Source organism: Macaca nemestrina, chromosome 3 (assembly GCF_043159975.1).
Source record: "Macaca nemestrina isolate mMacNem1 chromosome 3, mMacNem.hap1, whole genome shotgun sequence".
Taxonomy (NCBI): domain Eukaryota; kingdom Metazoa; phylum Chordata; class Mammalia; order Primates; family Cercopithecidae; genus Macaca; species Macaca nemestrina.
This window is the reverse complement of record NC_092127.1, coordinates 134,070,589-134,096,943: the sequence shown is the minus strand read 5'-3', so window position 1 is coordinate 134,096,943 and position 26,355 is coordinate 134,070,589. Positions and strand designations below refer to the sequence as shown.

The following is a 26,355-nucleotide window of genomic DNA, read 5'->3' as shown; positions in this document are numbered from 1 at the left end:
AAATGGGATGAGAAACCTGAGAAAACTGAACACAAAACAATCCAGCAAGTCGAAGTTCCCTCTGCCTGAAATATGTTTTCTCTCCTTTAACCTTCAAAGAAGCAAAAGCTGTTACAACTTTTATGATTGAAGTACATCCTGTCAAACTCGGCTTTTATAATGTACTGAAAACTCCTTTCATGACCCAAGCTGTTTTTTGTCAATGGACAGATGTTATTTTTATCCAGAAGCTTTTTTCTTTATTAACAAATTAGAGTAAACATCACATTTGTGTGACTGCAAGGGCACAGCCTACTTTGACAGCTTGGGAAAAAAAATTATGTTACCAAGTTCTTTTTATTCACTCATAAATAGAAATAAGTCAGAGTTACAATTTTTAACACCGTCTAGTTATCTGAAGAATCTTCATGAGGCCCTTTTCTACTTTTCTGAGCTTTTTCATATAGTTAATTATGCCTGCAGAGGATGCCTCCAGCATTCTCCACGACAAAAGGAAATATTAACCAAATAATCTGTGTCCGGAACCAATGGCCTATACTCACATTCACAAAATAATTATAGGCAGAAACAGAGCATCATATGAGAAAAGGAGCTAGCCTTCCTAAACCACTTGATGTTTTCGGAAAAGATATGCATCCCCCTCTTTCCTGATACATCACAGCTATTTCTAGCATAAACTCAGCATGTACCAATCCTTTATATCCTTCTCTGAAAACAACTGTGAATTCAATAACCCATTATTCATCTTTATCAGCTTTGGAAAATGTGGCTAAACTGTGGCTTCCATAATGGATTCATGAGGACCACAAACCCACCATAACCAACTGCATTACATGCGGTAAATACTAATAGCAGCTAGCAATTAAACTGGTGGATATGACAAAATTGAACTAGCAGGACCTCCATCCCAATCCCTCTAAGTGTTTTTAATGGTTTTGACAATCACAAACTACTTCTTTAACATAAATAATTACTTGTAACATATACACACACACACACACACACACACATATATATATATAAAATCTTACAGTGCTACTAAGAAGGTAAACATTTTAAATTTTTAACAGTCTGGAGCTTACTTAACAACCAATTGCATTACATGTGCAAATCAAGATCAGAAAAGCACAAACTAGGGTTTTTATTCTTCTTTCTAAGAGAACCCTAAAACATTTTGTTCCAATCCTTTCTAGAATCTCCCTAGGCTCTCCCTAAAACTCTTGCCTCAGATTCAGAAATCTATTTAAAGTTCTATTCCCAGCACTGATGCTGAATCTTCCCTTTGCCTTCATCTCTCAACTGTAAAATGGTATAAGAAGAAGAACATACATCCCCTATATAGCTCAAAAATATGAATGAAGCTGGGTGCGGTGGCTCACACCTGTAATCCCAGCACTTTGGGAGGCTGAGGCAGGTGGATAACTTGAGGTCAGGAGTTTGAGAACAGTCTGGCCAACATGGTGAAACCCCGTCTCTACAAAAATACAAAAATTAGCTGGGTGTGGTGGCCCGCACCTGTAAACCCAGTTGCTCAGGAGGTTGAGGCAGGAGAATTGCTTGAACCAGGGAGGCGGGAGTTGCAGTGAGCTGAGATCACGCCACTGCACTCCAGCCTGGGTGACAGAGCAAGACTCCATCCCACCCCCCCCAAAAAAAAATATATATATATATATATATATAGAGAGAGAGAGAGAGAGAGAAGTGGCCTCTGTGGACAGACATAAGATGACAGCAAGCAAAGTGCCTGTAAGATACTAGGAAAATCATAAACATATCCTATCAAGTCACTAAAGATCAAAGAACAGGGTTTGTTTCCTTTCACATGAATGGCAAGAGGGGCCCCTACATATATAGACATCCACCCAGCTGATAGTCATCCAGCTGTAAGTGGAGGCTAAAACAGATCAAGCAAGTAACAGAGTAAATAGTGAAATTGGTGAACTCTACACAAGAAATGAGAGCTGCTAGAGCCATATTTCCTAGAAGGTGCATGGTGATAATGCTGTTTATTAGCAATAGTAATAATCATTAATAATGGCAACATAACTTTCCTACACCTTTAAAAGGGAAAATGACCACAAAAAGATATGTGCAAACACAGATGTTTCAGGTTTCCTTTCAGTACAATACAGTAGCAAGCACATGAAAACACATCATGAAATGTAGATGCAGTCCTTCATAATGCCTACCACATTCCTTGTGGGATTTCCTTTATTGGATTTCACAGGATGCAGACACTGTAAATGGCCCCACATTACCTACACAAAAAATACTAATGAGACTCCCTACTTAGTGATTATGGCTTGTACCAGTTTAGAGGACAGCAAATGAATGAAACTATTTCCTTGAAAAATGTTAACATACAAGGATATATTGTTCAGATTATTGCCCTGAAATAGTTACATAATATTACTGAATTACATTGACTTGAATTGCCTGGCTCCTTTTGCTAATTTAAGTGACGCTGTATTTTACCTCTACACTAGCCCTACCATCCAGTATAAAAGAAAAAAGTCAGTGAGCAGACAGAAGTAAATGATAAGCAGAACACAAAAATGGTCATGATTTGCCACTCAATGCATGCATATTTTGTTAAATAAAAAGCCTTTTAAAATATTTTTTATTTGTACCTTCTGAAGAAAAATGGTAATAAAAATGAAAAGCCAAGAGTAATTTTCTTTAACACTTCTCAGCATGATTTTTCTTTCAACCCCTAGTAAAGTTAGTCCAGAGAGACATAAATAAAGCCATAGGGCACAGAGCTGGACTTCAGCCATTATCTGAGTCAGCTGTTCACCAGGTGACTGCACAGATAGAACCACAAGGCTCTGTTGGAATGTCTTCAAGCAAAAAGCTATGTTACAGAAAACACAAATCATCATAATCCTATTAAGTGAATAAGCTATGATCATCTCTTTCCTACTACTATTTGTCCAGTCACAGCCCTATGTATCATTCCTATTTTAAGTGTCTAAGAAATATATAAATGGGTTGAAAAAATACCTGTATGATGAGGAAGAATGGCCTGCAATCTATGAATTGAGAGGCCTAGAGAAAATTTTCTTTTAATTTTCCTCCTAACCATGCTCTAAAGAAATCTTGAGCCTCTTTACACTGTTGGTTAATCATGCTCAGACCATCGGAGCTGAGGAGGATCCATGTTTCACTGAGGAGGATTCACAGCCCTTCCTGCTCACATGAGGAAACCTAAAGGAAATTCACCTGTCCTTGCCCTGAAACCCACAGAAAACAACTCCCCTGCCCCAAACCACAAAAAAGTCCTACTCATGACAATTTTCTGTCAATCTAAAGACTACAAGTTTTCTTTAAACTGTCTGCAGCACAAATTTAAGTGAAACATTAACTTCTAGTCAACTGATTGCACTCCCAAGTCAAGCTTCATAACTCTGTGGAGCTCAGTTTCAGAGGTAGATGAAGAGGATAACTTCTCAGGTACTATGCAGTGAAATGAGTACGTGATTATGATAACATTAACATACTTCACTTCAAAATAAAAATTTGCAACAAAACATAATAGTGAAGTACACAAATTTAAGTATACGGCTTGATGATTTTAACATATATATGTGTGTGTATATAAACCCACTACCAATTATCTGATAAAACAGAGTAAATGAAAGCAACTATGACCTCTGAACCATTTACTAACTGTATGACCTCGGACAAGTTACTTAAATTCGTAGACCTTTCTTCATCTGTAAAAACCAGATAACTACAATTTGTCCCTTAAAAGATTATTATAAGGATTAAGTAGAATAATCCATAAGAAAAACCTAGTACATTGCCCAATAAACTATTATAATTGCTATTTTATTATTATATAAGTGCCAATAAATTTGATAGTATAAAAGTCAGTCATTATTTAAAGTTAAATGTCTCCAATGTGTTTGCACGAAATATTTCCTCATTCTATTGATTCTCCAGCCTGAGTGGGAGGAGATAACCCTATTAGCACATTGTAGAGCCCAGCAGATAGGAGAGCAGCTTACCTTGTGGGCACAGGAACTTCAGTCAGGGCACCCAGCATGACAGCCTGCTGTAGCCTAACAAAGGCAATGAAAGGAGTATCCAAAAAGTCAACCTCCCCAACAAGCACGTTGGAAGCTTCTGCATCACGTGGCAATTTTTTCATGAACTTATTCTTCAGCTGCATGAGAAGAACCAAGGAAACACAATTTACTTCCAGAGAAGGGAACAAAAAGAGCCTTCGCATGTATCACTCATAGGAAATTCCTTTTTACAAATTTACATGCAACATGTTCTAGCTAGCCACTTTTATATTATGTTTAAACATTCTATTATAGTATACATTTATCTATACCTTGGATTCAAAAATATTGAGGGAATAATCACACGGTTTACATATAAAACAATGTATCATACAACTCCATTCATTTACATATTCATTCACTCAACGAAAACTTGCTGAAAATCTACTATAAGCCAGGCAATGCTATAAGCCTTAGGGAAACAGGGGTGGATAGACTAATTACATGCCCTCCTAGACTCATATTACCACAGGGGAAAAATAAAATATAAAGTGCTGATAAATACTAAGAAAAAAAATAAAACAAGTAAAAAAGGTACTATTTTAGACAGAGTGATAGGGGAAGGCCTCTGAAGAAATACATTTGACACTGGAGTAAAGATACAAGCTATGCAACAATCAGAGGAAAGAACATTCTAGGCCAAAAGAATGGGAAATACAAAGACTTTGTGACAAGAAGCTGCTTGGCAGTTATAGGAAAAGTAAGAAGCCCAGTGTGATGGAAACTGAAGGAGCAAAGGAGAGAAAACAGCAGGTAAAGAAGTTGCATACGTAAGGGGTGAATCCGACTGTAGGACCCGATAGGCCACAATAAGGAGCTTTGGAAGTTTTAGGCAAGAATTACCTACCAAAAGCCCAAGGAGAAAGACGGTGCAGGAAGACGTAAATTTGGGAGACATCACCATGTAAACAGTATTTGGTACCATAAGACAGGATGGCACAATCCTGGGTGTGAGTGTAGACAGAGAAGAGGGGTAAGAGATAAGTCTTGGGTCACCCTAACTTTTATAGGAATAGGAGAATATATAGGCAGAGAACACTGAAAAACGAGAAGAAAACCAGGACTTCAACAGTAGCCAAGTGAAGAAACAGCTCAATAAGGAGAGTGAATCAGTTAAATCACAGGCTGCTGAAGGTTCAGGTAAGATGGCAGCTAAGAATGGACCAATGAATTTGGCAAGATGGAGGTGCTGGAGATTTTTTTTTTCTTTTTTTTTTTTAATTGAGATGGAGTCTTGCTCTGTCTCCCAGGTTGGAGAGCAGTGGCGCAGTGGCGCGATCTCGGCTCTCGGCAACCTCTGCCTCCCGCGTTCAAGTGATTCTTCTGCCTCAGCCTCCCGAGTAGCTGGGACTACAGGAACATGACACCATGCCTGGCTAATTTTTTTTTATTTTTAGTAGAGACAGAGTTTCACCATATTGGCCAGAATGGTCTCGAACTCCTGACCTTGGGATCCACCCGCCTCAGCCTCCCAAAGTGCTGGGATTACAGGCGTGAGCCACCGCGCCTGGCTCGGGATCTTGACAGGAGCAGTTACAGTGGACACCAGAGAGTAAAGATAATTGTTTTGAGAAATGTTGCTACCAAGTAAAGCTGAGAAAATGAGGAAGTTAGGGGAGGAGGGAATAAAATAGATTTCTTTCTTTCTTTCTTTTTTGAGATAGAACTATTATATTTACAAATAGAACGCATCTTGGTACCAAATATTAAACAACTGGTTGAGAAGTGAAAAGATTCCATCAAATTTCTTATTTGGGATAATATAAATAGGTAAACACATATTAAGACTTGCCAACTTAAAGAAAATGTAGTTTAAAAAGTTGTAAGGCAAAATTTCAGTATATCATTTTATATATATGATAGAGAAATATCATTTTAATTCATGGGTTAAGCCTTTTTGTTTTTCATAGTCCTCACTTTTTAATTATAAAGGAGATGGTGATTGGGGAAAGAGGTAGACATTAGATTTTGAATAAATGTTACTACAGTTCTAGTAGAAGGATTTGAGATTATCTAAACATTACTAGTTATCGATTGATTTCATTTATCCATGACTATCTTATCTTCAAAAAAGCAGATAATTGAGGACTTCTAAGCTTTTATTTCTTTAATTTTAATGCATCATTTTCATGAAGAAGGAAAAATCATAAGACTTGGTTTTGTCACTGACTCAATGACATAGTTTGTCAAATAGTTACAATACTCTTTTTAAAGCTCCATAGACTTTTCACCCTGACTTTCTCACAGGAACCTTATAAAGTAGTTAGGACAAATCTTATTATCATATTGTAATACTGACTTTTTAAAAGAAGCTCACATAGTCAAACTTCTTAAAGTCCAAGTGTGGAGTGGAGATTAGAACTCTCATCTCTTTCTCTTTGCATCTATCCTACTTAGTTTCAGCATGTTTGAGCACCATGACAAAAATAACTGCAAAGGTGCAACGCTTCTCTAAGCAACAAAATATGGCACTTTGAAAGGCAAAGTTAAAATTACTTTTAGCCTTAATGATCACAATCCATTTTTTCGGAACTGTCTTAATGGTGTAAAAAATATCACATATTTGTAAAACCAAAAACAACATATTAAGGGGCCAGGTCTCTGTGAGCCCTGCACGAGCTGGGAGTGGCCTTGCACAGCCGCAGTAGCAGAGGGCGAGGGCGCCTTCAAACCCTCACGGTTTCTTCCGCACCTCAAGATTTCTGCCACTGCTTTCCTCGATCTGCTTCTTGCGTGAGCTACCGACCATGAGCTGGGCTGCAGGAGTACTGCCCACCAGCGAGAGAATAGGTGCTGCAGGAGCTCATTTCCTTTGTCGGGGGGCGGCTGGGCCTTCACTCCCATTTCCAAGATGGTGACTGCCAAGCGTGAACTTGCCAAGAATTTCACTTTGGAGGGGGCCGCTCATCCCAGTAAGATCTCCATTATAGGAACTGGATCAGTTGGCATGGCCTGTGCTCTCAGCATCTTATTAGAAGGTTTGGGTGATAAACTTGCCTTTGTGGATGCTGACGAAGGCAAATTGAAGGGTGAGACAATGGATCTTCAACATGGCAGCCCTTTCATAAAAATGCCAAACATTGTTTCCAGCAAAGATTACAGTGTCACTGCAAAGTCCAACCTAGTCATTATTACAGCAGGTGTACCAGCAACAGGAGAAACACGCCTTGATATAGTTCAATGAAATGTGACCATTTTTAAAGTAATTATTTCCAGTATTACCCAATACAATCGCCACCACAAACTGATACTAGTTTCTAATTTAGTGGATATTGTAACTTATGTATCCTGGAAATTGAGTGCATTTCCCCAAAACCGTGTTACTGGAATTGGCTGTAATCTGGACACTCCCCCTTTACGTTTCTTCACTGGGCAAAGGCTTGATACCCACTCTGAAAGCTGTCATAGGTGGATTCTTGGAGAGCATGAGGACTCAAGTGTTTCTGTGTGGAGTGAAGTCAGTATTGCCGGCGTCCCTCTGAAGGATCTGAATTCAGATACAGGAACTGATAAAGATCCTGAACAATGGGGAAAAGTCCACAAAGAAGTGATTACCTGTGGCTATGAGGTGTACTAAAACGAAAGGTGTACTAATTGGGCCATTGGCCTATCTGTAGCTGATTTAACAGAAATTATTTTGAATAATCTTTTTTTTTTGAAATAGAAAACAACAACGAACATTTTTTAATAGGCAAACTCATTTCCCATTGAGATGTCTTTCACTGCAGTGGGAAAGAGCAACCACACATAGCCTCGGTTTTAATGACATGACATTGTCAATGGGAAGTTACAAGGAAAAAAAAGGTGCATTTGATTTATTAGTGAATTCTGGAAGGATTATGGATAACTTGTCAGAATTTATTTCAAATGAATATTTTTGAGAATTAATTATCTCTAAGTCATTGAGCAATGAAATGAATCTAGAAGTCCATCAGAGGAATTATCTTTGCATCTCCTAAGTAGTAGCCAGCACTGACTTTGGTCTCTGTTTCATACTGGTCAATAATTCACATTGCATGAGCTGGTTAATCTAGTCAATAGTCTTCTATTAGGTTAGTGCAAAATATTTTTTATATACTTTAATTTCTGGGGTACATGTGTAGAACGCGTAGGTTTGTTACATAGGTATACACCTGCTATGGTGGTTTGCTGCACCCATCAACCCGTCATCTACATGAGGTATTTCTCCTAATACTACCCCTCCCATAACCCCTGACCCCCTATTAGGCCCCGGTGTATGATGTTCCCCTCCCTGTGTCCATGTGTTCTCATTGTTCAACTCCCACTTATGAGTGAGAACATGCAGTAACTGGTTTTCTGTTCTTCCGCTACTTTGCTGAGAATGATGATTTCCAGCTTCATCCATGTCCCTGCAAAGGACATGAACTCATCGTTTTTTATGGCTGCATAGTATTCCATGGTGTATATGTGCCACATTTTCTTTATCCAGTCTATCATTTATGGGCATTTGGATTGGTTCCCAGTTCTTGCTATTGTGAACAGTGCCGCAATAAACATACATGTGCATGTGTCTTTATAGGAGATTGATTTATAATCCTTTGGGTACATACCCAATAATGGGATTGCTGGGTCAAATGGTATTTCTAGTTCAAGATCCTTGAGGGATTGCCACATTGTCTTCCACAATGGTTGAACTAATTTACACTCCCACCAACAGTGTAAAAGCATTCCTATTTCTCCACATCCTCTCCAGCACCTGTTGTTTCCTGACTTTTTAATGATCGCCATTCTAACTGGTGTGAGATGGTATCTTATTGTGGTTTTGATTTGCATTTCTCTAATGAACAGTGATGATGAGCTTTTTTTCATATGTTTGTTGGCTGCATAGATGTCTTCTTTTGAGAAGTGTCTGTTCATATCCTTTGCCCACTTTTTGATGGGGTAGTTTGTTTTTTTCTTGTAAATTTGTTTAAGTTCTTTGTAGATTCTGCATATTAGCCCTTTGACAGATACATTGCAAAAATTTTCTCCCATTCTGTAGGTTGCCTGTTCACTCTGATAATAGTTTATTTTGCTGTGCAGAAGCTCTTTAGTTTAATTAGATCCCATTTGTCAATTTTGGCTTTTGTTGCCATTGCTTTTGGTGTTTTAGTCATGAAGTCTTTGCCTATGCCTATGTACTGAATGGTATTGCCTAGGTTTTCTTCTAGGGTTTTTATGGTTTTAGGTCTTACATCTAAGTCTTTAATCCATCTTGAGTTAATTCTTGTATAAGGTGTAAGGAAGGGATCTAGTTTCAGTTTCCTGCATATGGCTACCCAGTTTTCCCAACACCATTTATTAAATAGGGAATCCTTTCCCCATTGCTTGTTTTTGTCAGGTTTGTCAAAGATCAGATGGTTGTAGATGTGTGGTGTTATTTCTGAGGCCTCTGTTCTGTTTCATTGGTCTATATATCTGTTTTGGTACCAGTACCATGCTGTTTTGGTCCCTGTAGCCTTGTAGTATAGTTTGAAGTCAGGTAGCGTGATGCCTCCAGCTTTGTTCTTTTTGCTTAGGATTGTCTTGACTATGTGGTTCCATATGAAATTTAAAGTAGTTTTTTCCAATTCTATGAAGAAATTCAATGGTAATTCGATGGGAAGAGCATTGAATCTACTTTGGGCAGTATGGCCAAATTTTCACAATATTGATTATTCCTATCCATGAGCATGGAATATTTTTCCATTTGCTTATGTCCTCTCTTATTTTGTTGAGCAGTGGTTTGTAGTTCTCCTTGAAGAGGCCCTTCAAATCCCTTGTCAGTTGTATTCCTGGGTATTTTATTCTCTTTGTAGCAATTGTGAATGAAATTTCACTCATGATTTGGCTCTCTGTTTGTCTATTATTGTTGTATAGGAATGCTTGTGATTTTTGCACATTGATTTTGTCTCCTGAGATTTTGCTCAAGTTGCTTATCAGCTTAAGGAGATTTGGGGCTGAGACGATGGGGTTTTCTAAATATATAATCATGTCATCTGCAAACAGAGACAATTTGACTTCCTCTTTGAATAATCTTAGGAGGGTGCATCCAGTTTCCACCATAATTAAGGGCTTTTATGGGATAAATGAAGTAATATTCCTTAGCATTCCTTGTATCCTGGGACAGAACAGTATTACAGATCTTATAAAGATCAAGCTAACCTCTGAAGAGGAGGCCCAGTTGAAAAAGAGTGCTGAAAGACTTTGTGAATTTAGAAGGAGCTCAAGCTTTAAAATTGTTTAAAGCTACCAGTCTGAAGGGTTTTTTTTGTTGTTGTTGCTGTGTTTTGGTAGCAATCATTTTATTTTTAAAATTGTTGTATTAGTTTTATACTTTTTACCTGAAAAAAATTTCAAAAGTACCTGCGAAATAGAGTATGTAATAACAAATTCCTGTGTATCAACCACTCAACTTTATCAGATCTTACCCTTATGTCATGTTTGTTTCAATCTTCATTTTTAAAGAAAAAACATCCCACAACTACAATTGAGTACATTCCAACTCCATTTCCTTCACTTTTTCCCTAGGGTTCTAAAACCAGTGTTTATAATTCTTATGTAAAATGTATTATACTTGTGTATGGGCATACATGTGATATAGTATTATTTCTCAGGCATTTAAGCTCTTTATAAATAGTATCATACTCAATGCATCATTCTTTACCTTGCTTTTTGAATTCAACATTATGCTTTTGAGAGAAATCCACACTGATGAAAGTAGCTCTACTATATTCATTTTAAGGGCTGCATACTACTTCACTGTATAAATATATCACAACTTATACATCCTACTATTTGGCAGTTATAAATATTTCTGCAGTGTTGCAATGAACACCTTATAATATTTTCCTTATGACCTCAATATTTGAGCTTGTTTAATATGTATAACTAAAAGTAGAATTCCTGAGTCTTAGAGAAGTTCCTCCCGACTCTCAGCTAAAGACTTCTTGACTAAAAACACCAAAAGCAATGGCAACAAAAGCCAAAATTGATAAATGGGATCGAATTAAACTAAAGAGCTTCTGCAGAGCAAAAGAAACTATCACCAGAGTGCACAGACAGCCTACAAAATGGGAGAAATTTTTTGCAATCTATCCATCTGACAAGGGGCTAATATCCAGAATCCACAAGAAATTTAAAGAAGTTTACAGATTTCTTTTTTCTAATGGGAGATATTACAGCACTTTTGGAATGTAAGTGAGAATGATCTAGTAGAGACAGATGAATGCTGCAGGAGAGATAGGGGATAAGTGCAGAAGCAGTTTAAGCATCTTTAAACTACTGAAAAGAGACAATATCCACATCACAGGTAGAAAAGTTAGTTACAGATGGGAACACACAGAGTTTATCAGTCCTAACCAGGGAAAGCAGACTAGATGGGACTAACGGGGGAGATTGGGAGATTTGGTGGGACGACGACGCAGATTTCTGAGGACTTATTTTTGCAGTTCAGTACTAGTGAGCTAATGGTGAGAAGGAGGAAGTTGTGTGGGACTTTGAGAAAAGAAGGCACAAAGTGGTTTTCTTGGAGAATGAAGGCTGCTTAACACAGTCACTTTGAAAGCTTATCTTATAGGTGTTATTCTGCAGTACAGCTTAATAAAAATATTTCAACAATTATGGAAGAATGGAGATAAGAATTTTGGAAGACCATCCAAAAGACACAGACCTCTGATATATACTTATCCAATATAAATGTCCCTCCCTTCAAATCAAAAGTACCAGTGAACTTAACATTTTATATAATGGATTGTTGTGGAGATGGAAGTGGCAGGCATGACCCCATTTCCCCATTAATAAAAAGGTTATACCAACATTTTCAACTTCCATTTCAGAGTTCTTAATTAGGGAAAACAAGTGACATGAGAACTAATCCCTAAGCTCCATAACCCTCTGTAGGTTTTTTATAGATTTTTTTTTAATTTGACACTTCATATAAGAAGAAAGCTGTGAGGCAAAAAAGCAAGGAACTTAGGGCTAAGAATTTAGTGGAAACCAAGAAAAGAAAAAGAAAAAAAAGAAGCAAAGAGAAGGTATATATATCTTACATGCTACAAACAAAATCACTTCTAAGCCGTAGGGAATTTTCCAAAGTTTCTCCCATTAATCCTTCAAGAAATACTAATATTTAAAAAAAAACTTTTTTACATCTTACAGATACGAAAAGAATAGCCATGGGAAGGGTCTAAAAAAACATCAAGTTGCCAAGACTGTTATTATTACCTAAGGAAGTTGCAATTATAAATTGTCCCCTATAACACAGAGCAGAGTGTGGAATATGGCCAAGTGACCCAAACCCACATGACATAACATTTCTAGAATAATCTTCCTCAAACTCTCTCCAGAGAGAGTTCCCATTATGAACACAGACACAAAGGTCTCTAATAATCTGATTTCACTTCCCATTTTCTCCAGCAGACTCCTTGCTTGAGTTAGGCAGCTGACCTGATCATAATCCTCTTCTGTTTTATATGCTTACACTCCTACACTTCTTATCAAAAACTGCCTTTTCCTCACGTCTGTCTTTTATAAACAGCCTTTAGAGCTCAGCACAAGACTTTCTACTATCTCAGCCCAATTCCCTGGAAACTTCATAAGTGCTCATTTCTGAATCACATTTTTGCCAAATTGTCTTTTCCCAAGTTTCACAAGGGTAAGAGCAGTTTATTCTCCACGGTACCAAACAGTTGCTTTGCATATCATTCAGTTGTAATAAATATTATGAAGGAATGGACTCTGTAGCACTAAAATCAGGCCAAAAGACCATAAAATGCCCAAAGAAATAAGGATTTTAAGGTTCAATCTGGAACCTACTGACTGGATTTGTCACAGCAACTACGTTGCTCACAACACATGCAGATTATCTCACAGTTGACTATATTCGTCCATAAATCATTTTACCAGTACTGCAATCACTATATCTGTACTCAAAAATTAGGAGTATATATTTTAAGGCAATAGCTAAGAGAAACCAATAGCTATTCTAAAATAAAAATATGTGGTGCCTGAACAGCTGCTCTCACATAATCCAGCTGTAATAAATATTATGAAGGAATGGACTCTGTAGCACTAGAAATCAGACCAGAAGACCATCAAATGCCCCCAAAAGTTAGGATTTTTAAGGTTAAATCTGGAACCTACTGCCCACGCTCTACCCTCCGTGTCCTCCATGGTCTTCTCCATGCCGACACTCTACTCTCTATGTCCTCCTTCAGACACACCAGGCACACTTGCCCCAGGTCCTTCATATCTGCTGTGTCCTCTGAATGGGATGTATGCAGGGCTCCCTCCTTCACTTCCTTCTGATATTAATTGTTACATTCTCATCAGAGAGGCTTTCCCTGGACACACTAAAATTTCAACTCCCTTCTCCCCACAGATACTTCTACTCTTCTGCTTTATTTTATCTGCCTTGTACTTATTGTAGTCAAACATACTGTTTTCCTTATCATTTTTATTCATTTTATTCGAATGTTGCCTTTTTATTACACTGCAATGTAATCTCCCTGAAGGTAGGAATATTCATTTATTTTGTTCAGTGTTATGTCCCTAGTGCCTAGAAAAGTGCCTGAGGAGCTGAGGAAACAGGTTCAATAAATATTTGTTGAATGATGAGTGATGGCTATTATTTCTGCTCTTCCCAACAAGTCTTCCTAACTCTCTTCTTAAAGAAGTGGCTTCTACACATCCCACCCAGGCCACATATGTGGACAAAAGACCTAGATATAGCCAATCTTAGTAAACTCCTCCCCTGACAAGAGTGATTGGTCTACAGGATGGAGGCCAATCACAGGGACCAAATCTTTTGGAAAAATCAATATCTAGAAGTGTAGAAATCAACATGTTCCCTTTCAGCTGTGGTTGTTCCCCATCATGTTGAAAGAGCACAAGACCATCCACACCAGGAAAGAGTGGGGTCAGCACCCAAAATGAAACCAGCAGAGTCAAAAGAGGAAAATGGATGAAGAGAAAGAATGTTGAGTCTCCAGTCTCAGTCAGTGACATCCTGCAGCTTGTCTGTTCTGTGAACTCACCAAGAATTCTTCCCAGTTACATAAGCCACTAAATCTCCTTTTGGGCTTCAATTAATTTGAGGTGCATTTCTGTCTACTGCAGAGCCCAGATACAAAATATATTTGTCAAATAAATGTGAGGAACAGCAGGTTAAATGAAATTAAACAACTGTCTATACTACAGATTTTTTTTTTTTTTTTGAAACTTTAGTATACCTAGGAATGCTTTATCTCCCATGGGGAAATAAATATAGCACATTATAATATAGAATCAGAATAGAAAATTCTGCTTTGGACAGAAATTTTCTCATCTTCCATCTAATCCCACTCTCAAGTGTACTTAATTGTCCTCAGACTTTATGGGTGCCTACAATGTTCAAAGCCTGGTAATAGGAAGGCACTGTAGAAAACAGACACCCTGTAATGCTGCAATGAAAAAGGAAACATAAATGCCATATGCAAAGTACACTGTGCAATGGGAGGTCACAAGACACACCGATCACACCTAGTGACAGAGTTCAAAAAAGGTTCTTCTCTAAGTCAAAGTTTAAAAATCTCTCCCGTAATTTTGGTTTATCAAACACTGATTCACACGTTATCTTTTCCAAGTACAATAATATCTGATAAAGGAAAAGTAATGGCTAAAGTATGAAAACCAATTCTAGGCTTATACAATAAACTGTGAACAATAATAAAGTACTAGAAAAAAATTTAAAGATTAAACAAAAAGGTAAATAGGACCAGGAAATATAAAGAACAATAAAAGATAAAACAAAAATAGAATATATGGCTTTCATATCAGGTTGAAATCACAATAAATACACCTGGACTGAATTGCTAAGGTAAAATTGAACATTCATTTCTTATAGATAGTAACTTGTTTCTTCAAAAAATAACCAGCCTGGACTTTATGCACGGTCAACTACAAGAACACACAGAGTGAAAAAAAAAAAAATTCCTTTAGCCAACGTAGGCTTCAGAGGAGCGAATTTTAAATGGCTACCTTGCGGTACTACAATTATTCAAAAATACTTTGACTAGTTCACTGATTTTGTGACCTTTTTGTCTTTACCAGGCTATTAACATCAGCTCTGTGAATCCAGATGTTACATTCCAGGTTCCTTTCACACTAGCCTGTACTCTTTCTTCCAGAGTATAGTCATGCTATGGTTACTCAGAAGTAATATTTTGCCTTCTGCTATAAATGTTTTATCTTACAATGTTTTTAACCTTTCTTATTTTCTGAGTGGTTTTCTAACAACCACCCAGCTGTCACAGTATTAGCATAAGAGGTCACTTAACTTGAGATGACAGTTCTGTGTGATGATGGAAAAGTTATTCATACACAAGTAATATGCATCACACACAGCTATTTTTAAAGTTCAATCTTTCACACTCCACTCAGGTCTTGGATTCTTCTGCCTTCTATGAAAGCAGTTTACATATTTTAGGTTTTCTATATGGGTGGGATAATCATATGATTAATATTATGTCCTCCTAGCTTCCTTACCATTGCTCTCAGACCTGCAGCATTACCTGTAGGTCCAGGATATTATAGTATTCCTCAGTCACTGGGCAGATATTTAAACTCTACCTCCTTTTCTCTGCCATTTTTCTGCACGTGTTAAAATAACTGCATCAATAATAAAGTGTTATTTATAACCAGGAATACTCACGATTTGTCCTTTAAATCTGATTTACTAGAATGTTATCCTGTAGGCTCTTCAATGTCCTTGCTATAAATGATATTATAACATCATCTAAACTTGATTATACTTTCTCATTCTTTTTACAAAGCTTACACCCATTGCTGTCTCATTCTATACATTATCTTTTCCACTCTATGAGAATGATTTTAATCTTCAAATCTGTACCTGTTTTCTATTTACCCTGCCTCATGTCCACATGCTAACATTCACATGTTTTCCTGGGCAAAGAACTGATTTCTGGCATTCTCATTGTTCTTTCCTCTCTTCATTTCTTCTTCTTAGCTTATTTTCTCTTCTTCCTGCTGATTTTCTCCTGTCCCCCACCCTTCCATTGTCTTTGGGTATTTTCAGCTCTTATTTTTCAAACAAACTCATGTGGTAAGCTCAAAATCATTCAATGTCACCCAATTCCACGACCTTCCATTGCAGAAGGTATCTGTATCGGTAGTAAAGTAAGATCACCATACCTACCAGTTGGCCCATAACAGTCCCAGCTTACACTATTGTCCTGGTGTAATGACTAATAGTACCTCTTTTCATTCTCAAAAATGTCTTGGTCTAAAAGAAGCATTTTTATGGCCACTCGACATTTTAATCTCACTGAGACTGGCTTTTAGGTAGTACTGAAAATAATAGTATTAGAAAATAATTACATACTGTAGAACCTTAAGATTCAAGAAACTCAGAAGTGTAAGGGAGAGCCCAGGTCTAACAGCATCTTAGTAGGTATTTATGCTCTCTGAGTATGAATTTATTCATTTACCATATGCAAACAACAATATTAAATCTTAAGGTAGAAAAAAGTGTTCCCTCACCTTACCAGGTTTCTGCCTCTGCCTATTTATTCCTCTTCTCTGTACCTCAGGGAATGTGGCCAATTTCATGAATTAGAGTTTGATAAATTCAATGGGACTTTCTTTCTAATGGGATGATTAAAGTGCCATGAAGACAGGAAGCAAGTTGACTTCTTTCTCTTACAGTAAGACAATTAAATAGAAAAAAACCAGACTTGACATTTTCATCTATGTGGCTGGTTAGATAAGTTTACTCAGAGTCTGTTTCATAGGCCCAATTATATTTCACTATCATGGCGGATATCTCTGAGACTGTGAATCCCAAGATTTAGATTCTGTGTGGATGGTTGTAAGCCTATGTACTTGGTAAACTATATTCAGCTTCCAATCAGCTTAATTCCAGGCTGAATATTAAGGTGACCTGCCCCTAACCCAAATGCCAGCCAAAAGCAAAAGATATAATCTCCGAAGGAAGATAATATCATCTAGAGTATAAAAATTATCTCTACTATGGATATTTTATATCTGACATTTAATCAGAAGTTGTTAGACATAATAGAAGACAAAATCAAATGACTGGAATCCCAAGAGGGGGGAAAAACACAAATTAGAAATAACCTTAAAGGAAAATTATATACTGTGGTTATCAGACACAGACTTTGAAATAACTTCATATTTTTAAAATATTTATTTCAAAATAGGAATTTAAATGAATCTATTTTAAAAACAATATACTTGTCCTAGAGATAATATGTATCATTGGCTTGTTAAAGTCAGTATTACTCATAATATGAACACATGACATATCAAAACTTGTAGAATGAAGCTGCAAACATGCATTCAGTAACATTCATGCCCTTAACTGTCAATGTTAAAAAAAAGAAAAGCTAAAGTCTAACGATCTAAATAAATTATCTCAAAAAATAAGAAAACAGAACATTAAATTCAAAGAAAGCAGAAGGAAGAAAATGAAAACTAGAGAAGAAATTAATTAATTTAAAAACAAATATATAACACTGCTCATGTTCTGTTTCATAATTTGAGTGACAATTATATAGGTGTGTTCCCATTGTGAAAAATCATCAAGTAAACATGATTTGTGCATCTATCTATGCACACCCAACGTGTGTTTTACTCTAATAAAACCTACTATAATGAATTTCTCAATAAATTGCTATTTCACTGCAAATACGACATATATGTAGCACTCCCTTGGCAGGGAATCCTTAAGGGAAATAAAGGACAGTGAAAAACTAAAAATATATTTTACAGCCGTAATTCATACATTAAAGATTTTTATAAAGATTAGAAGTTATAGAAATGTACACACCACATCCAAGCTATGTCTGAGTTGGTATCTTCCTACCTTTAACATCCAATGGTAACCAAACCCTAATATTCCATTACTTTAGATAAATATAATATAATCTTAGCAATTATATTTTTCTTAGGTTAAAATTAGCCTCCAACAAGGGCTGGGATGTAGAAGGAAGCCATCAAAGACAGCCTTGTGAAAATTTATCACTAGGAGAGTTTTGAAATAGGTTTCACCTACCAAGAACGATATGTATCTATGGGAGCACACAGTCTCCAACTCTGGAAATCTGAGAGCATGATGGCTAGAGTAGTACATTGCCTACAATTGGCTTCTTTGGTTAATAGAAGGCTGTTCCTATCTCCACCCTCCCCACACCTTTGAGCAGCCCCCTTATTCCATACATGGGGAAGTAGGGGGCTTATCTGAACTTTTTGAATTCTAAAGACAATTATCCTACACCAGCTCTGTTTCGACTATCAAGTGTAAACTAAAAATTCTAAGCCCCACAGCCATCTAAATGGACCCCTCCTCTCAGCCAAGGGCATTCCAAAGTTAACCTGAAAAACTAGTTCAGGCCATGATGGGAAGGGTGGGGTCAGGGTAGGGTAAGACACGCCTCATTATACCCTCTTCCCCATTGAATTCATACACAAGTGACCAGCATTAACATTGAAACAGAGATCTTAAGACTTTTTGTAGCAATAAAAGAGTTTTATTGTAGGAATAAAAGAATTCCAGCCTTACTCTAGTATAGTATCATATGGCACATAGAAGGCCCTGAAAGAAACTGAAGTATTTTACCCTAAAATATATTCCTTTGACATATTTTGAAACGGCCCTACAAAGCTATCTCTTGTGAGGATAACTGGCATTCTATAGAGAATCCCTTTCCCTTTCCAGGTCTTTTCCTTGATCTTCTGGCACCTTTTTAAGTCTGCTAAGAAACATTTATAATCTATTCTCTCTGAAGCCTGCTACCTGGAGGTTTTATCTGCATAAGAAGAAACTTGGTCTCCACAACCCTTTATCTCAACCCAGATACTCTCTTCTCTGGATTCTAGGTCTTTAGATAAACTCTTTCAACCAATTGCCAATCTGAAAATCTTGGAATCCATCTATGACCTGGATGCCCATCTCCCCGCCCCACCCTCCACTCCTGCTTTGAGTTGTCCTGGCTTTCTGGACTGAACCAATGCACATCTTACATATACTGACTTATGTCTTATGTATAAAATGTATAAAACCAAGCTGTAGCTGACCACTTTGGACACATGTCAGGACCTCCTCACACTGTCACAGGCATGTCCTCAATCTAGGCAAAATAAACTTCTAAATTGATTGAGACTTGTCTCAGATACTTTTTGGTTTATACAAGACAGGAGTTTTTCCCACTGAAAGCTATATTCTGGCCTTTCATTGTAGAAGAGAAGGAAGACCCATGATTCAATTTTGGTTCCAAGTACAAAGAGCAGACCTAGTACAACCAGCTTGCTTTGCTGCAAGGCTATTCACAGCTAGAAGACAAAGCAGAAGGCTCTGCATAGTTCACCAGTGTCCTGCTTCTGGGTTTGAAGACAAAGCCTCAGTCAACAATAAAGGGTACCTTGGTCTTTGTTTCTCTGTGTACACATTTCTCCGATGATCTTTTGGAGAGAGTGTTGAGCTGAGGACAGGGTTTGGGTGTTCCTGAATAGCCTGGACAAATACCATCTTAAACACACCTCAACATTCCATTTCTAAATCTCGCTTCTTTGCATGGTTGCCCAACTAGGAAATGGTAGAAGAAGAAAAGGGATAAGATTCAGTGTTCTCTAAACTTAATCAGCTATTGCCTTTTATTCTTAGACTACTACACTATAAAAAATACCTTTAAATTTTTCTGTTAAATAAGGATATTATTTAAGTGTTTGTTAGGCTAATTTACGGGATAGGACTCTTTTGGTGTGATAAAAGAAAACCACTGGAAAAATTAATAGAAACATATTTTTGTTTTGTTGTTAACAGAAATGCTGATTGCCCTTCAGGCTATCTTAAAGGTATGATTTAGAAGAATATTTCCAATGACTAAATTTACATACCGTTGGCCTAATATCTAAGAGGCCTAAAAAGAGCTATTGCTTGTTAGCCCATAGAATCCAAAATTTAGACAATCACTTTTAATGTTTTTGGAACTTAATAGTTACAATGCAGAGATTTCCAGTGCGTATGAAATATGAAAGAGTACAGACAAAATCATCAAATAAGACAAGATGCCAAAAGGCTCTGGTGACATGTTTTTACTTTTTGAATACTCTTCTACTTTTGTTTATTCCATTTCTAAAAAAAAACTCTACTTCAAAACGAAAACAATCCCAAGGGTAAAAATTTGATTTTCCAATTTTTCCTTACAAATATAGACATCTCACCACCATTAACGCAAATGATTCTGCAAAGCAGCACATTTACAAATGGCTATTAAACTAAATATAACATTAAGTACAATCCATTAGTTCTGATTTCCTAAACAGGATGAAATTTCAAGTACTGCCCTAGTTTAAAAATCAACTTGTTAATATCTCCAAGTCACATTTTCTTAATGTCTCACATTATTTTTTTTAAAAAATTGTCAGTATGCATATAGCTACTTACAGTTTTTAAAACACTTTCATATGTACTATGCTACTGGAATTCTTACAGCAAGCTTGTAAGAAATGTATTATTACACCATTTTACAGATGAGGGAAATTAAGTCTCAAAAGCGTAAGGGTCTTCACCAAACTCATAAGGCTAAGGCCAGGCCATGACTTGAATATTCACTTCACTATATGGTGAAACCTTTACATGTCTGAGGAACTGATTTTACTACCTAAAGTTTAGAACCTATTTTCCTGAAATATCGGAGTCTTTAATACAGCAAAACAGTGTTAATTAAGTATCTATGATGGTTTGGGCTCTGTAAAGATAACCTTTAAAATGTTTAATGAGCATGTTTTAAAGTATTTAATAGTATTTAACTGCATAAAATAAAGTGGGACAGAGACAAGGAAAGGAGAAGGCCAAATAAAGACAACAGCACTTTAAAAAAGATTTAAAGAAAAACAAGAACTGCAGGTTCTAGGTGCTAGGTAAGTTAGGTATTTGTTTGCTTTCATAAGAAGTTCTTTTCCTCTTTCATTGTTGTGTCATGAACTCCACTGTATATAAATACAGGTCACTTGCTCCATGCCTGAAAGAAGTAGACTTGAAATATTCATTCATCTATCTAAGATGGAAAGTCCCAAAATTCCACCTATGCCTCTGAACTCTAGCTAGGCCTTTGGAAAAGACTAACTTCCCTGACTACCCCCACCTTCCCTGACTACCCCCACCTTCCGGGACTTTCCCTAGCCTTACCTCTGAAATTGTGCTTATCACTAGGCATTCACTGACTGACTTGGCTGTGACTTTTATTAGACTACAAGTACTTTATAGACAGGTCCAAAGTACCCTATGAAAAGAAACCATGTATTATTCAACTTTGTTTCCTCAGTACCTTACAAAGCCAAGGCCTTGAAATAAGCATTCCGTAAATGTTTGTTAAACACATGAAATCCATGTGTTCATACCTGTGTTGTGGCATCTTTATACCACGCATAGAAACAAGCAGGGACACTGACAGCTCCACTAAAGGTGCTCCATCTGGTGGTAGTCAACTTCAGAAAGGTTTCTGGTAAGAAGCAAAGGGCCTTTACGAATTCCAAAACTTATGATCAGGGGTCCCTACCATTCATTGTTTAAAAAAATTCCCTGATGAAGTGGCTAAAAGTCCTACCCTTGTCTGGGATTTCTCAGTGAGATTTTGAAAAAGAGTCTTTCTTTGGGAGAACAGCTGTACACTGAATTCCTTCCAAATTTTAGATTTTGAATCTCACATTGGTAAGACTGAATTCTAAAGACACCACTGTTACCAACAGGCACAAAGAGCTTCAATAATAATTCTAAAATTACTAGTAGTAATAATAATAATAATAATAATAATAATAATTTAAAATGCTTTAAGTCAATCATCTCTGGCCAGGCACTGGACCAAAAACTTTGTATGCATCATCTTACTAAACTCTCACCACATTTCTATAAGTAAGTTATTATTGTGGTCTCCATTTGTCCAATAAGAAATTGAGATCTAGAAATTCCCCCTTATCTAAGGTTTCGCTTCAGCAGTTTCAGTTACTTATGGTCAACCAGGGCCTGAAAATAGGTGAATACAGTACAATAAGATGTTTTGTGAGAGAGCAAGAGTGAGCGCACATTCACATAACTTTTATTATAGAATATTGTCGTAATTATTTTATTAGTAATTATTGTTGTCAATCTCTTACTGTTCCTGATTCGTAAATTAAACTTTTATCATAGTATATGAAAACTCACAGTATATGTAAGGTTTGGTACGGTCCACAGTTTTAGACATCCACTGGGGGTTTTGGAACATACCTCACTCAGGTAATGGGAAACTGCTGTATATAACTAATATCACAAAACTAGAAAAGGCAGAACGAAGATTCAACCCAAAGCCTGGCTGTCTCCAGAGTCCAAGCTTCACCATGCTAAGCTTGCTAATTGTTATCCAGTGTTTTAAATTCAAGTAGAGAAAACCAGAATGAGCTTTGGAATTAGAGCTAGAAGCAAATCTCAGTTCTTCCATTTATTAGCTGAGGAACGTTGGACAAATGACTTCATTTCTTTCAAATGAGTTTGCTCATCTGTATAATGGGAATAATAAATGATTACTTTGTGGAGTTCAGAAGAGTAAATGAGGTGATCTTTGCAAGTATTTATGCACAATGATGAGCAGATAATAGGTCCCTCAATAAATAAGTTACATGGAGGAATATTATGGGGCCCTGAATCAAGAATGCATCATTAGGCCGGGCGCGGTGGCTCAAGCCTGTAATCTCAGCACTTTGGGAGGCCAAGACGGGCAGATCATGAGGTCAGGAGATCAAGACCAGCCTGGCTAACATGGTGAAACCCCGTCTCTACTAAAAAAAAAAAATACAAAAAACTAGCCAGGCGAGGTGGCGGGCGCCTGTAGTCCCAGCTACTTGGGAGGCTGAGGTAGGAGAATGGCGTAGATCCGGGAGGCGGAGCTTGCAGTGAGCTGAGATCCGGCCACTGCACTCCAGCCTGGGTGACAGAGCAAGATTCCGTCTCAAAAAAAAAAAAAAAAAAAAAAAAAAGAAATGCATCACTGGGACTGAATGCTGAAGACAGATTTGAGAAAAATTAAAAGGCAGAATGTATAGGACTAGTTAAATGCCTGGATAAACGGGGTGACAGAGCAGGAAGAATCCAGCATGACATACAACATGAGAATATGATTTCTTCAAATGCTTAGTGCTCTCCAACATTAAAAGCAAATATTTCACCAATACTAGTGATTCGCAGATACATCATTGAAAATTCAGCTGTACATTAAAAATATCTGTGTCTTAAATTTTTTAAAGTTTAACCTATGCAACAGTTGCTGAGAAGACTACAAAGTTATCATCTATATTTAGCCTACTCATCTGTAAAGTAAGGTTAATGATAATATACAACATGATATAGGTAAAAGCTCCTGGCATAGTACCTGAAATAGTATAGTAGATAGTCAATAAATGGTACCAATAATTATAATCACATTAGAGTTCTAATATAATCCGAGAAAAAAGGGGAAGAGGTGATTGACAAAAATAAAATTTTTCTCTCCCAAGGGAATAAAGTAAAATACAGCTAGATTGCCACCACATTTAATTCAGATATACAATCATCTGAACTTTAAAAAGAAATTTCTTCCACCAGTTTGTATCGTAGACTTAAAAACATATTATCCATACAGAAACCTCCCTAGGTAAGTTCATTCTACCAAGTGTATAGATGCATGCACTTTAGCTTGAGAATGTTGCAGCGAGAGCATCCCATACTAAGGCTGCAAAATGAACCGCAGGCTGAGGTGAGCGTGGGTGGTTCAGTGCAACTACACTGTAAAACAAATATAATATAATTCCTCACGATAACTGCACCCATTTTAATTATCTGCATTCCCTCAGAATGACACCCTTATCCTTGAATGACTATGTTCAGCAGGAACACTTTGTTTTAAAATGAAATGCTTTATTTCTAACTTTTGCCTTACCTATTATTATCTAAAAAGCAGTATCTGTTAATAGTCTTCCCTCACCCACCCCAAAAAGAAAGACGCTAAACACAGGGCTTCTTTTATTCTTTCTGCCCCAGAAAATCCAGCTGCCATTAGGAAAGAAAGGTTGTGGAAGGAGCAACCATATGAAATCAAAACAAACAGACAAATAAAAAAGCATTGTGGGGCCAGTGACTTCAAGAAAAATAAAAATATATAGTTTAAGGGGAATTGTTTTACAGGCGTTCTCTTCTGCACATACCCCGGTTGGGGTAACTAATCAAAAACACAGACTTCTCTCTTAAGAAGTTCAAGGCATGCATGGTAAAAGGGTAGAATAATCAGAGGTAATGTAGGCAACCAAGAGTTAAAAGTTAATAGTTTGAAAATAATAAATAAATAAAAGTTAATGGATTGACAAACACTTATGCAGAACGCCTATCTTGTGCAGAAACTGGAAAAAAAACACTTTCCATTGCTTCTCTCACCCTTTGCTCCACCCCAGTACAGTTTATGAACCCAACAAAGCTTTGCCCTTGGCACCATTCAAAGCTCAGGGCTGGTGCTTCGGGCCTTAGGCCCTCTACTTCACTGTTCTCAACCTCACCTGCAGGTCCCTTCACTCAGAACTAAACAGAGATGTCAGGGCTTTTATCGAAGCACAGAGCAATGGTTCTTAAGATTGGCTGTTGGGGATCCAGGAAGTGCATGGGCACCTGGAAATTACACACAACTTTTTGTCCTACATATTTATTGTGCATCTTTCTGATGAAAGCATCCACAGTTTCATCATAAGCTCAAATGGATCATTGACATGAGAAAAGCTTAAGAACCACTGCATTAGACAGTCCTTGCACTGAAAAAGTACATAAGAATGGTCACAGCTCTATTACCCTATGAGGCTTTGACCTCTAAACAGAGTTCATATTGAAAGACTTTTATAGCTCAAGAAATGGGAAATGTGGGCTTTCTAAGCACAAGGGGGAAGAGATGCACAGAGCACCAGAGTGGGAAAAGGAACCACCACCCCTCTCCTCCAGATGCGTTTCACTGGCAAGAGCATGTTCCCCAGCTGATTCTGAATCACAGAATTTTGGAACTGGATGGGTCCTAGAAGGGGTCAGTCTTGGCCCTCCTGTGTACCAGAGAAGCTAAATACATGCTCAAGGTTATACTCCTAGAACAGCACCAAGTGCCCTTTGCCAAGTCCTCTTCCATTTCCGCTCCCACCATACCACTGGGACAGAAAACAGTTAAAAGAATCATCCACTAAAATACTTTTTTTTTTTTTTTTCCAAAAAAGCCATTGAGGGAAAGTGCTTAAATGTAGTATTTTTCACTTAGCACATTAAATATGATGACAAAAATCAGACTGTAAAACTAACAAGTCAACATAGCTCTTAAGACCTGTCTGGATGAGAGCTTTAATATCTGATTACTTGGGATCTAATAAGAAATTGTCAATAAAACATCCATTTGCAGGAAGACAGTTGAGGTAAAACACACAATCTATTGACTTCCAAATGACTGCTAGCAGTTCTTTGAGAATTCAATACTATAAGCTGGGAAACAATTAAACCAGGTCCTTCCAGGGCTGAGATATACAAGGGAACATATGGCCCCAGCAGAACACTTCAAACAGGCAGCTGTACAGCTATAATTAAATCTGTAGTAGTCATGCTATTATTTATTTAGCAGATTTTTTTTAATGTACCCTTCACGGAGGTCTCAGAACATGTACCAAATTAGAACAATAAAGAATACTGAAGAAGCAGAAAAAAGGAATCAAGAGGAAAATAAGGCTCTGACACAAAAGCAGGCAACAACTATATGGAAGTTTGGTTGAGAGGTTCTTCATCTGCATCTGAGGGCTTCTGGCTGAGTCACCAGTAGGTTATGGTTACTTAACTGACATAATGACCTGAGATCCCTTCACTCCTTTGTTCTAAGGTCCAGCCCAAAGTCGGCTTCTTATTTTTTAATTCCTATAAATCACAAAGTCTTTAAATTACTTAAAGACTGACTAGTTTATAATACCCCACGCAGTGAATACATTCCTAACATATAGTCATTTGCTTCTTCTGGTATATTACAGTGAAAGAAGAAGCATCAACTCAAGAGTTAAATTCAGAGTCACCTCTGCCCACTCCCCAGTTCCTGACAAAATTCATACTTCCATCTCTGTGCTAGGACATCTAACATCCTACATTATTTACCAATTCATCTCACAGTCTATAATGAGACCTCCTAGAGAGCAGGGATTGTGTGCTGTTGGTTTTTGTAGTCCTGATACCTACTGTAGCACTTAAGTGCAAAGAAAGACTTTAAAAAGT

The 26,355-nt window shown here is 37.2% G+C and overlaps 1 protein-coding gene and 1 pseudogene across 7 annotated transcripts in view; one reads left to right on the top strand and one right to left on the bottom strand.

Moving 5' to 3' along the window:
- LOC105477324 (solute carrier family 4 member 4) overlaps positions 1–26,355 on the bottom strand; it is a 504,202-nt gene that overhangs the window by 131,799 nt on the left and 346,048 nt on the right. For all 7 annotated transcript variants that reach the window (XM_011733788.3, XM_011733790.3, XM_011733791.3 and 4 more), the window contains one exon: positions 4,011–4,168. In XM_011733788.3, the coding sequence (XP_011732090.1) occupies positions 4,011–4,168 (158 nt within the window). The remainder of the gene's footprint in view (positions 1–4,010; positions 4,169–26,355) is intronic.
- LOC105477322 (L-lactate dehydrogenase A-like 6A) lies at positions 6,818–10,296 on the top strand (annotated as a pseudogene).